The sequence below is a fragment of the Salmo trutta genome, chromosome 30 (assembly GCF_901001165.1).
Source record: "Salmo trutta chromosome 30, fSalTru1.1, whole genome shotgun sequence".
NCBI classification, from domain to species: domain Eukaryota; kingdom Metazoa; phylum Chordata; class Actinopteri; order Salmoniformes; family Salmonidae; genus Salmo; species Salmo trutta.
Genome location: NC_042986.1, coordinates 16,740,263 through 16,754,422, shown reverse-complemented (window position 1 = coordinate 16,754,422; position 14,160 = coordinate 16,740,263). Strand labels below are relative to the sequence as shown.

General features: G+C 43.1%; 1 protein-coding gene and 1 pseudogene across 1 annotated transcript; both read left to right on the top strand.

Annotated features, from left to right (window-relative positions):
* The first annotated feature begins 247 nt into the window (after window positions 1–247).
* On the top strand, window positions 248–2,025 carry LOC115168871 (immunoglobulin-like and fibronectin type III domain-containing protein 1; annotated as a pseudogene).
* A 3,442-nt stretch (window positions 2,026–5,467) lies between these two features.
* On the top strand, window positions 5,468–14,160 carry LOC115168130 (protein Ycf2). Its single transcript, XM_029723095.1, has 5 exons — window positions 5,468–6,080; window positions 11,143–11,630; window positions 11,828–11,990; window positions 12,532–12,967; window positions 13,351–14,160. Exons 1-5 carry the CDS (start codon window positions 5,802–5,804, stop codon window positions 13,353–13,355), a joined length of 1,371 nt encoding a protein of 456 aa, XP_029578955.1. The 5' UTR covers window positions 5,468–5,801; the 3' UTR covers window positions 13,356–14,160.

Genomic DNA, 14,160 nt, shown 5'->3' with positions numbered 1-14,160 from the left:
TAATAACCAATTTATGTGTTCATGCAAGTGACTGATTGAACAAATCTTCACTTTCAGTATCTGCAGTACGCCCAGACCTTGTTTTGAAAAAAGTATATCTCAGTTTCAAGGCCTCAGCTTAGAGAGAAGAAGCCTCGTGAGGTATTGGTCTGTCACAGGAAGGAAGCAAACGTTAATGATTAATTAATTATGAATGATGAATAAGCTAAATCATGCAAATATAACTTGTCTGTATATAAGAGTATTAATGGGACTGCCCCGGGTGGAGCTCCTGATCGACATTGGTTGGAACCTCTCCAGCGCCCTGGTAATAAAGAATGATTCATTTAAGATTGACTTTGAGTGTCCCTGTGTAAGAATTTCCATGACACATTATTCACCAATAATAAGATGAAAAGTTTCATGGTGGTGAGAGCAGGAAATTCTGTCAGGATCCTCTTAAACGTTGAGGATTAGAGGTAAAACTGGTAACTCATCTTTCTCTAAACACTATTATCCCCAGATTGCATTGGTAGGTCTTTCCGGTAGTTTCCTGGAATTGGCTTATGCTTGGTGTTTTCAATCCTGATAATGTTCTAATCATCTTGTTATTAACAGGCCTCCCCATGGCCAGAAGTCACATGGCTGAAGGATGATGTTCCTGTGCTGAAGCGGGTCAGTATCTCCAACTCTGAATTGTCATCTCAGCTACTGATCACTTCATCTGAGTGCTCTGATTCAGGGATCCACACCATAGGGGTCAAAAACCGGGTGGGCCAGGAAAGCTTCAGCGTGGAGGTCAGGCTTACAGGTACAGTAACATACAATGAAGCTCTCCCAGTCTATTTCAGACTGAGAAGGGATTGGAACTTAGCCTCACAAGATACCTGATCTCCTACGTTAATGGTTTGCTAAATGTAAGCTTGCAAGATCAGGCGGCTTGCGAGGCTAATTGGAACTTGCACAACATGAAAAAGATGGCAAGGGTCAGCACTCACAAATAAAGTATTTTAAATATCAGCAGTCACAATGAACGTCGGCCATGATTGATGCAACGATTCTCACAATGAGAGAATTTCCTCCCAAAGTGTTAGTTACATCCTACGGACTCTCATGTCTCTGACTCTGGCACTAGATGATCCCAAGCCCCCAGGACCAGCAGAACTTGAGGAGAACGGCCCAGGCACTATGACAGTGATCTGGGAACCATCCCCTGATGAGAAGTGTGACGATCACCTCCACTACTCTGTGTCTAAATGAGACTCCATCAAAGGCTCATGGAGCACAGTGGCCGACAGGCTCTTCAACAACAAGTTCACCACTTCCGTGTCTACGCTAAAAAGGACATGGGCATGTCTGCCCCATCTGAGTCGCCCACCTGGGGAAGTAAGAGGAAGAACGCTATTACTAGCCAAGTAAAGAGATCCTTTGCCAAGTCATATAACCAGCTCATATGGATAGACTGGCAATAATAACAGTATAATCAATAACAGCTAAGTCATTAAGCTCAACATTAAGTACTAATGTGTTATTCCTGTTTATTATTATTATATTTATTTATTATTATATGTATTTATATTATATTTATTTATGTATCTATTTATTACAAACAATCTATTAACCCTTTATAAAATGCTGCCATTTTAACATATGCATTACATGACATGTGAGATGAGCATTCGACCTCTCTGACCTGTCTCTTCTCTAGGAACATTTGTGGTGAACATGCCAGCCTACAAGACCTGTGATTTGCAGACTGCTCCATCCTTCCTTGTGCCACTGAGACAGCACACAGCTTCCAAAGGTTACAAATGCTATATGTGCCATAAAGGGAAATCCCAAGCCTAGCGTCACCTGGTACCACAACAACATCAGCCAAACACCAAATACTTAATCACCATCTGTGGTGTCTGCTCCTTGCTGATAGTCCGCGTGACCCCCAAAGACTGGGGCGAGTACACCATCCAAATAGAAAGTGCCCTGGGGAGGGCCGAGTGCTCCACCAAACTCACAGTCAAAGATGAGAACTCAACTGACCTGCTCTGACAAATGTGTTTAGTACCTCGGTGTGAGTCGGAATAGAATTGAATGTAATGTCATTGAATGTTGCATAAAATAGAGTTATATCGTTTCTCTTTCTCTCTCTCGCTCACAGAATGAGAAACATTGTGTTTTTACAGTGCTTCAGCATGTAGAGACATTATAATGTATCAAGGTGGAAAATGTAAAGTTTGTTATATGGTAGAATTAAGTTATTTCCCAAAATGCATGGCTGTACTGCTTGTAGACATGCACTGCGGTTGTTGGGGATAGTAAGTACAAATCCAAGAGTTATCATTTTTTGTCACATCCTGACCAGTAAAAGGGGTTGTTTGTTATTGTAGTTTGGTCAGGGCGTGGCAGGGGGTGTTTGTTTAGTATGTTTCGGGGTTTTTTGGGCAATGTTCTATGTTAGTATATTTCTATGTCTGTGTCTATTTCTATGTTCAGGGTTTTTGGTTTGTCCTTCAATTAGAAGCAGCTGTTCTTCGTTGCTTTTAATTGGAGGCCATATTTAAGTAAGGGGTTTTTGTCACTGTGTTTGTGGGTAGTTGTTCCATGTACAGCGTGTTGCCTTACAGGACTGACTTCGTCGGTGTTTGTTATTTTGTTCAGTGTTCACGTTCCTGCTCAATAAAAGATGAGTATACACATTCCCGCTGCGTTTTGGTCTACTCCATAAGACGAACGTGACAGTTTTTTATAATTATGTTTAATGTGGATACTCCACAACCTAAAAGGATATGAATCAAGATGGCATTGACCCAACCTGGGAGACAGGCAGGAGCAACGCTGAAAATGTGAGGAAATACAAATTTATCAACATTTTAACAAACATTGTGATCTGTTCCATCAGCCTTATGAATTGATACAGCTTATAACTACAGTGCTTTGATACACATTGTCAGGCCCAGCGTTATGGGCAGGCCATAGTGGGCCTGACCCACCCTACCGTACCTCCTTGCCCGACCAAAGAAAATATTGAAAGAATGTATTTTACCGAGATGTGCGTCGACAAATGTATCGATCTCAGATAACGCATCAGAGTGAGCGAAACAGCGGCCCTCTGTCACCGTATGTGTAAATCATGTGTCTGGAGGAAAATGGCATGTCATACTTTTTCTGCCCAGACAGCATCAGATACATGGGCTACACATTTTAGACAGAGGAGCGCTGTTTCGCTCGCTAGTTTCAGCAGAGAGGAAGAGGTGAAGCGAAGCGAGAGCTAACTCGACAAAATATGTCCTGAATAAGCCCAATGCGTTTCCATGGACATAATATTCAGACCTAAACTTGTTGCCTGCATTTCCGCCTTTGGGACAACGACTCGCATTGTCAGGGCGGCGACATGAGCATCTCCTCATTATGGTTTCAGCCACTTGCGAAATAGAAAGGAAAGTTGGCGGATGCACAGTGCACTGTTCGGATAGTGGCTTCCCCTGAAGTAAATTGATGTTTTGCCAAATTATATAATTACTCATGTCTAAAATAAGCTAACGATCCAAACTCTCTTGTAAAGTATTTTGAGTGAATTTATTTAAAGGGTTTTGACGTGGATTGTTTCAAATCACAACTACATAGGATTATGTCTGTTTGGGAAGCCAACTATTGGAGCTGCGCGCGAGGCAATAGGTCGAGCTGATTATTGAGTTGCGGATGTCAGTGAAAAGCATCTAAAATGTATTGAGTTTAATTTAAAAATGTTGACACAAGAAGAAGGGATGAGGTGTGTGGCGAAGATATGCGTCTCTCTCCAGAATGCCTGCACGCGATAAACCAATGCCGCAGTAGACCTATAACTTCCATTGTCAACGAAGTGAAATATATAGGCCTAAAGCCTACAAATAAAAACAGTACAAAATATCCTGATTAATGCGATTGAAAGAAGCCGAATTTCTCTCTACTCCGCCTGTCTCCCTCCCTTTTTATCTGTCTTGACTTGAGCTATTGCTAGTGAAGCGCAACATTGTTTCAACTCAGCAGGTTGGCTTGCTCAGGCACAGCGTGCTCCCTCAACGTTACCAGAACAGAGAAACAACACACATGGTCATTGCTCACATGGAGCACTCCAAACAAAAGACTGAAAAAATGGACTAAACTCCTATATGATTATGAAACGAACCAAAACGTGTTTCTCAAAAGTGTAGCAGGTTGTGAACTCTGTAAACGTTTCCACTCCAAGAGTGAGAATGGTAAATTATTGTACATGCATTAACGTAAATGAATGTAACCAAATTATGGGGATTAACAGTACATTTACTAGAGGCTATCTCTGAGTTCCATGCGCTAATTTATTTACCCGCAATATATCAATATGTCCATATGGCAAAGGCTGGTGCTCTTATCATTTGAATTACGATGTTTATGATTAACCATGTGACAATTTTGAGAAACAAAAACGGTTATTGAAATGAAACTGTTCCACGAAAATGCACGTATAAAAATAATCATAACTGGCACACAGATTGGTAGGATAATTGGAAGCTTCCCCAAACTTGAAACTCACGAGCTGCCTGTGGTCTTTATTAACTGGGTGGTTCGAGCCCTGAATGCTGATTGGCTGACACCCGTGTGTATGACAACATTTATTTTTACTGCTCTAATTAAGTTGGTAACTAGTTTATAATAGCAATAAGGCACTTTGGGGGTTTGTGTTATATGGCCAACATACCACGGCTAAGGGCTGTATCCTGGCACTCCACGTTGCGTTGTGCGTAAGAACAGCCCCTAGCCATGTTATATTGGCCATATACCATCCCCCTATCAAATGCCCATTCAATTGATTCGTTCTGGCGCCGGCCCTGCGCATGGTGGGTATTATGAAGTGAGTATACCCAAAGCCCACTGAAAAGTAAGTGGGTATATGGGATATACCTGCGTATACCCTGCAGGTGTCACAGGGGAAATTGTGATGTGCAAGAAACACATTTCCATTACAGACTTGTGTGTAACCGAACAAATAATATAACCCTCCAAATTATTGTTATTATTATAAATAATTTACATTCATTTTAACTCGGAGGTCCTGAGTTTCCGACAACGTGAACGAGGCATTCGAGCTGCACACATGGTACAGGGAACGCCCACTCACTCATGCTTCTCTTCCTGGAGCGGGTACCATCATAGAGATGGGTAGGAGGACTCTAGTGCCAGAAGCTCATTTTAGCATGGGTAGCGCCATTGATGACATTCTCAATTTTGAAGCAGTCAACTGGGTGGGACCTCCTATAGTTTAAGGAAGGTTCACATAATTCCACCGATGTCACCAGGAGTGATCAGCCAATCTATTATACTTGTGAGGAAACATTCCTTAACTGCAGGTGGCAGTAAATCACCAACATTGGCTTTATACCTGTTCAAACAACACACTCTCTAGGCGGCAGTGTGCACCCTTTGAGTTTGTTTGCCAACTCAAATATGTAGTGGAAGAATTTACTACTTTACGATGGAGATGGACTCAATTGCGCTACCTTTGCGCTCATAGACGCCATAGTTGGACAGATATAATAATGCGATGTCTATCTACATCTATGGGTACCACATACACGCCTCTATCTTTTCTCGTCTGCAGCCCAACCCACCACTTCACCGAGAACTTGCTTTTTTCGTCACTTTGTTGAGCGATTTTGAATGAGGACCAAATTGCATTGTGTAATATCAATTATGGAATAAAAGACCGACGCTTCTGGAAAAGTCACCGCAGCACCCGAGCAAATATCTTTCGAAAACCGTTCTTACACCATCTCTGGCCTTTATATTAACTACTACGCTACTGTGTTAAAATGACCGCAAAGCACCGAGGGAAAAAGAACAAACACAATCACGAAGACTTTAACAATTTTAATCATGAATCTTCGGAACCGGAGGCGCGAGGTGGAAACCAGTATACGCTTTTGTTCATTTTATTCCTTCTGATTGTGGTCGGAGGTGCAACGGCTGCATGGTTCTGTTTCCAGCAACACCAAAGTATAACCTACTTAGCAGACAACCTCATGGGCATGCAGATGAAGATGGTGAAGCTTCAGTCCTTCCAGGAAGAAATTCTAGAGACAAATGAAAAGGTAATTCGCCTAGTTAACCATGCGTAATAACAACATGGGCAAACATAATAGGCGCGTCAAAGGCTGTTGCCATGCCTCAACAAAAATATCAAAGGAACATTTTGTACAAAGTAATTTGTGGTCAAGTCCTGTGTTGATCCATTGAAATACTGTTCTGACCTTCCTCATTTATTCTGCACATTTATTTATTCTGGGACATATATATTTACTATTTTCCCTATGGTTAGCCAGAGCCCTAAAGGCCCCCAAATGTGAGCTTCACATTTTAATTAAATGGAAAACTCTAACAGACGGTATTTATAGGACTTCCCTACAAGTTTATGATAGTTGTGAAATCATATCAAATGTCATACTGCATAGACATTGAACTGATGTGAGTCGAAATTATTCTGTTTATAACCCCGTCAAGGTGGGCGTCACGCAGCTGTTGGTGTTTGTAATGGCATATGACCTACAATTTGGGAACATGAACTGCACCAATAGTTTGTTAGGGTCAGCCACTGAATGTCCCTACAATATAGGCATATTAAAATTAGATTCACAAACATTTTGAAATAAACACACTTGACAAATATTCCACTTCCAATTAATTTTTACAGCAGTTGACCCTGCTTGTAACCATGCTCTTGCCACAGTCATGGTGCTGATTTCAGTGTGCACTGTGCAGTTGCTTTAAAAAAAAAAAAGCCAGTTGTCTACATGGGAATAAAAATAGCCTGCTACCACGCTCTATAATGACCATAGTTGTTGTGAGTCCCTGTAACAAGTTCTCCTATTTTGCTAGCTTCCCCAACTGGTCTTTAATCGTACATGCAGTGCATTCAGGAAGTATTCTGGCCCCTTGACTTTTTCCACAATCTACACACTACCCCATAATGACAAAGCGAAAACAGATTTTTTTCAAATGTGTATATATTTTTAAACAGAAATACCTTATTTACATAAGTATTCAGACCCTTTGCTATGAGACTCAACTGAGCTCAGATGCATCCTGTTTCCATTGATCATCCTTGAAATGTTTCTACCACTTGATTGGAGTCCACCTGTGATAAATATAATTTATTGGACATGATTTGGAAAGTCACACATCTGTCTATATAAGTTCTGTCAGTTGACAGTGCATGTCAGAGCAAAAACCAAGCCAAAAACCAAGGTCGAAGGAATTGTCCGTAGAGCTCCGATACAGGATTGAGTTGAGGCACAGACCCGGGGAAGGGTAACAAAACATTTCTGTAGCATTGAATGTCCCTAAGAACATGGTGGCCTCCATCATTCTTAAATGGTAGAAGTTTGGAACCACCGAGGCTCTTCTTATAGCTGGCTGCATGGCCAAACTGAGAAATTGGGGAGAAGGTATTTGGTCAGGGATGTGACCAAGAACCCAATGGTCACTCTGACAGAGCTCTGGAGTTCCTCTGTGCAGATGGGAGAACCTTCCAGAAGGACAAACATCTCTGCAGCACTCCACCAATCAGGCCTTTATGGTAGAGTGGCCAGGCGGAAGCCACTCCTCAGTATAAGGCACATGACAGCCCGCTTGGAGTTTGCCAACAGGCAATACAGCTGCCATTTATTTTTATTTCACCTTTATTTAGCCAGGTAGGCAAGTTGAGAACAAGTCATCAAGGCAAAGGGTGGCTACTTTGAAGAATCTCAAATATTAGATATATTTAGATTTTTTTTTAACACCTTTTTGGTTATTACATGATTCCATATGTGTTATTTCATAGTTTTGATGGCTTCACTATTATTCTACAATGTAGAAAATATTAAAAATGAAGAAAAACCCTGGAATGAGTAGGTGTCAACTTTTGACTGGTACTAGTGTAACCGATGTGAAATGGCTAGTTAGTTAGCGGTGGTGCGCGCTAATAGCGTTTCAATCGGTGACGTCACTCTCTCTGAGACTTGAAGTAGGGTTTCCCCTTGCGTTGCAAGGGCCATGGCTCTTGTGGCGCGATGGGTAACGTTGCTTCGGTGGGTGTCAGTTGTTGATGTGTGCAAGGGTCCCTGGTTCGAGCCCGGGTTGGGGCGAAGAGAGGGACGGAACCTACACTGTTACATTGATGCTGTTGACCCGGATCATTGGTTGCTGCGGAAAAGGAGGAGGTCAAAGGGGGGGTGAGTGTAACCGATGTGAAATGGTTAGTTAGCGGTGGTGCGCGCTAATAGCGTTTCAATCGGTGACGTCACTCTCTCTGAGACTCGAAGTAGGGTTTCCCCTTGTGTTGCAAGGGCCGTGGCTTTTGTGGCGCGATGGGTAACGATGCTTCGGTGGGTGTCAGTTGTTGATGTGTGCAAGGGTTCGAGCCCGGGTTGGGGCGAAGAGAGGAACCTACACGGTTACACTAATATATACATACATACAGTTGAATTCGGAAGTTTACATACACCTTAGCCAAATGCATTTAAATTCAGTTTTGCACAATTCCTGACATTTAATCGTAGTAAAAAGTCCCTGTCTTAGGTCAGTTAGGGTCACCACTTTATTTTAAGAATGTGAAATATCAGAATAATAGTAGAGTGATTTATTTCAGCTTTTATTTCTTTCATCACATTCCCAGTGGGTCAGAAGTTTACATGCGCTCAATTAGTGTTTGGTAGCATTGCCTTTAAATTGTTTACCTTGGGTCAAACGTTTCGGGTAGCGTTCCACAAGCTTCCCACAATAAGTTGGGTGAATTTTGGCCCGTTCCTCCTGACAGAGCTGGTGTAACTGAGTCAGGTTTGTAGGCCTCCTTGCTCACATTCGCTTTTTCAGTTCTGTCCACAAATTGTCTATAGGATTGAGGTCTGGGCTGTGTGATGGCCACTCCAATACCTTGACTTTGTTGTCCTTAAGCCATTTTGCCACAACTTTGGAAGTATGCTTGGGGTCATTGTCCATCTGGAAGACCCATTTGCGACCAAGCTTTAACTTCCTGACTGATGTCTTGATATGTTGCTTCAATATATCCACATATTTTCCTTTTTAATATGCTATCTATTTTGTGAAGTGCCCCAGTCCCTCCTGCAGCAAAGCACACCCACATGATGCTGCCACCCCCGTGCTTCATGGTTGGGATGGTGTTCTTCGGCTTGCAAGCCTCCTTCTTTTTCCTCCAAATATATGTCCAAACAATTCTATTTTTGTTTCATCAGACCAGAGGACATTTCTCCAAAAAGTACGATCTTTGTCCCCATGTGCAGTTGCAAACCGTAGTCTGGTTTTTCTATGCCGGTTTTGGAGCAGTGGCTTCTTCTTTGCTGTGAGCGGCCTTTCAGGTTATGTCGATATAGGACTCGTTTTACTGTGGACATGGATACCTTTGTACCTATTTCCTCTATCTTAAAAAGGTCTTTTGCTGTTGTTCTGGGGTTGATTTGCACTTTTCGCACCAAAGTACGTTCATCTCTAGGAGACTGAATATGTCTCCTTCCTGAGCGGTATGATGGCTGTGTGGTCCCATGCTGTTTATGCTTGCGTACTATTGTTTGTACAGATGAACGTGGTACCTTCAGGAATTTGAAAATTGTTCCCAAGGATGAACCAGACTTGTGGATGTGTTTCCCATGATGTCAAGCAAAGAGGCACTGTGTTTGAAGGTAGGCCTTGAAATACATCCACAGGTACACATCCAATTGACTCGAATTATGTAAATTGGCCAAATAGCTTCTAAAGCCATGACATAATTTTCTGGAATTTCCCAAGCTGTTTAAAGGCACAGTCAACTTAGTGTATGTAAACTTCCGACCCACTGGAATTGTGATACAGTGAAATAATCTGTCTGTAAACAATTGTTGGAAAAATTACTTGTCATGATCAAATTAGATGTCGTAACCGACTTGCCAAAACTATAGTTTGTTAACAAGAAATTTGTGGAATGGTTGAAAAATTTGTTTTAATGACTCCAACCAGAGTCAACTTCCATCTTCAACTATATATAATGAAACTCTTTGAAGAGGTAGGGATTCAGAAGATTGGATGGGACTCTGCTGACACCCCCAGCTTCAGGGGGAAGCTGGTTCCACCATTAGGATGCCAGGACAGAGAAGAGCTTGGACTGGGCTGAGCGGGAGCTGGGAGGGTCAAGGAACCACCAGAGGTGGCAGAACGGAGTGCTCGGGTTGGTGTAGGGTTTGATCATAGCCTGGATGTAGGGAGGGGCAGTTCCTCTTGCTGCTCCGTAGGCAAGCACCATGGTCTTGTAGTGGATGCGAGGTTCGACTGGAAGCCAGTGGAGTGTGTTGGGTAACATGGGAGAACTTTGGAAGGTTGAAAACCAGGCAGGCTGCAGCATTCTGGATAAGTTGCAGGGGTTTGATGGCACAAGCGGGGAGCTCAGCCAACAGTGAGTAGTCCAGATGGGAGATGACAAGTGCCTTCAGCGGGCAGGCCTTCCCCTGGAGGAAGAGCAGCTCTGTCTTGTTGAGTTTGAGGTGGTGGGCCGGCATCCAAATTGAGATATCTGCCAGGCACGCAGAGATGCATGCCGCCACATGGGTGTTAGAAGGGGGGAAGGAGAAAAGTAGTTGTGTCATCCTCAAAGCAATGATAGGATAGACCATGTGAGGATATATTACAGAGGGCCCCCGTGACATAGAGGAGCAGTCTCGGTTGAGTGACCCATCATGAAGCCTGACTGGTTAGGGTCAAGAAGATCTCCAACTTTTGACCGTAATTTATGAGGTTAGCCTTCACACAGAGGGACTTCAACACTGATGGGGTCAGGATGGGGATTCACTGAACTGTTGACAGAATTAAATTGTCCTACTTAAATCATAGGATTATCCTACAGCAATTGCCGTATGTTCTCATTTCTTTACACCCACTTACTGGAACTGTCTTCACCAATAGATAGTTCCCTCCCAAGGATGAATAGCATGAGTGGTAAAATACTTTATAAATAGTGTGTTTCTGACTGCTCACTTACAGTACATTGTGCAGCCATAAGAAAGTATGATGGTTTGCCATAATTGTCTATTCATCATGAAAGAAGCTGCCCTTTGTTTGGAGACCAGTGTCTGGGAAGATGTTTTCAAGATGTTATTTTGATCTTAATCTAGTTTTATTTCCTTGCAGCTGCTCAGTACCGATGGCTTTGAGAATCGCCTCAACACCCTGGAAGAGTCATACGAACTGGCCCAGAAGCAGGTAAGCATGGCCCTGGCCATAGCTGAACAACTGAAGACCTCAGACCTGCCCACCCAGGTCCTCTCCCTTCACACAGAGATGAAGGCCCGGCTGGCAGAGATGCAGCAGGCCGCCGTGTCCGCGGATCAGCTGACCCAGCTGCAGGCAATGCTGAAGGGGAAGAGCAAAGAGTTTGAGGCTGTCCGGCTGCAGGTGGAGGGCCTGGCAAGGGTGAGCACGGAGATGGCCCAGAGCGTCGAGGGCCTGACAAGGAGCCTGGCGGAGGCTGAGTCCAAGCTGGAGGGGAGGGAAGGGCTGGTGGGCACACTGAGCGCCACGTTGGCGGACCAGACATCAGAGCTCCTAGAACTTAAGGAACAGCTGGCTGCCAACCAGGCTCAACTTGAGGCCAGTACAGTGGAGATCGCAAGTGTCAAGTATGTAGTGTATTTGGTGTTGGTCAATTCCTGAAACCTTCCCAAAGTTCACTTAATAAAATAAAAATGATCCCAGAAGCAGGAGGATACCTGGGTTCTTTGGGGAAACATTCTGCAACCTTAAGTATATTGGTTTATAATTCTGTATTGGTTGGTTTCACTCTGCGTCTCTCTGTGTGTGCATACCTGTGTTTCAGGGAGCTGATGGAGACGGGGCAGTCTCAGAGGGCCCAGCAGGCCAGTGTGGAGGAGCAGCTGGTTACAGTAGAACAGAGTCCACAGAAGCAGAACTCAGCGGCCCACAGTCTGCACTCTGAGCTCCACGCTCAGCTGGAGGCTGGGCAGAAACAGGTCGCCCAGGTAACGCCTACAGGAAGTCTCACACAGGGTTTAGAATATCAGATTGGTAGTGGACTGGGTCACCCTCAAATATAGCCAAAATAGTTTGTTTTACATTTTTCTAATAGTACTTACTACTTTTTATGAATAGTGAAATATTTCTAATAGTCTTTTCTTCTTTTAATGAATAGTCGGATGTACAGGTACATCAGGACCGGTCTCAGGTTATTACTTAAAAAAATATATATTTTCTCATCTCAGTATTGGTGTTCGTAACGGCAAAAAATGTTGCCGTATTTTGTCCAGAGGAGCATACACATTCTCGTAACTATTTTTGCCCAGCATGTGTCCATGGGGAACTTTTATGAGATTGCTACTAAACCATTAGTATGTAGAGGCTAATTGCCTGCTGTGGATTCTCTGATGAATTTGGGGTAAATGTTGTATTCCCATTCATATACTGCAATGTAGGCCAAATACATTACACCAATGGGATTACAAAGTCACCATAGGCCCTGTAGTTCCCCTAAGTACTAACTCATTATAATTCTGTCTGTTCCAGCTGGAAGTAGGGGTTCAAACAGATGAGCCCTCGGAGGTGGAGGAGGAGACTGCTCTGGCTGTTGCTGAGGAGGTGGAAGAGGCTGCTGATGCTGTTGCTGAGGAGGTGGAAGAGGCTGCTGATGCTGTTGCTGAGGAGGTGGAAGAGTCTACTCCTGCGGAAGAGGAGCAGGCTGCTGCTGAGGAGGAGGTGGTGGAGAAGGAGGCAGCTCACTTGAATGGGGAGCCTGCTGAACAGGAGGACTCTGCTCTCACAGAGGAACAGACTGCTCCTGCAGAGGAGGAGATGGTTGAGGAGCAGGAGGACTTGGCAGAGGCAGCACCGGAGGAGTGGTTGGCAGAAGAGAATGTAGAAGAGGAGGATTCTGAAGCAGAGGAGCAAGGGGAGGAAGAAGAGGAAAAACCAGAAGAAGATGAGGCCTCTCCTGAGGAGGAATGTAAGTCTGTCTTAAAATGCATTTCAAAGTCAAATTTCTTCGTCAGCCCGATTTTATGTAATGAGTGTATCCATCTTTATTTCAAAGATTTTACAATTACTCTGTTACCTCTTTTGGCCTGAAATTGTTTCAAGTGAGGAACACTAATGTGTTAATGCAATGTTACTAGTCTAATTACAGTGTAATTACACAGATATAAGAAACTTAATGTGTTACCGACGCCAATATCTTCTCTCGTTGGTTGAGCAGTGTTCCTCACTAAAGGTTATTGTGGGCAATAGTGTATGAAATGTTTTTCTGATTTGCTTGGTCAGCTCCAGGGCCTTTAGTAAAAAAACATTACCATTGATCTCTCTGATAACAAATGTTATTCTATTTTACAGTGTGAATGTAAGCAGCAAGGAAAGTCTTCTACAGCCACTAAACTCCCAGAGGATAATGGACACGTTCAGTCTGCATCATGACAAATGGGAAGGCATTGCCGATGTTGAGGTTCAATAAACAAACCTTTTCTCCCCAAGGGGAAAAATCAGGTCAATAGGATTCACACAACTCTCTAGAATCAGTATTGTTACATCAATGAACGTGTGTATGAGAGGGCTAACTGGTCAGGCAATGGTTAATAATATTCAGGACTCACCTGCCAATACCAACCTCAAAGCCTTAATCTATTTTAACACAGCTCTTTCTATAGATTATTTTATGTACACCAAAATGTCACTTTTCTGCAAGCTCAGTTGAAACAATCTGAGTTCAAAGTGACAAGGACTAACTAAACAGCCAATAGAAAAACATTAATTCACTCACACAATCAAACAAAGCCATAAAATATGCCCATCTTGTTGATATGAAATTGGCTTTCTTTTTGTCATTGTCTGAAATGTTTTGTTGGGATTTTCATTAGAAGAATATATACAGAACAAGAGTCCTATTTGTTTACACAGGAATGAACAGCCTACTAAAGGAATAGCATGGGGGTAGCAAGGGCCATATCTGTGAAATGCTAACATTTACGTACAGTTTTACTGAAGATTGTTAGTCTAGTTGTTTTTGACTTTTTGTCTGTACAGAAAGTGCGTTGTTACTGCCCAGGCATTGGGTTCTTCTCTCAACGTACCGTTCGTCTCAGATCTCTGTGATGTATCTTTTATAAAATAAACCCTGGTTTATCCTCTGTCATTTTTTTACACCAA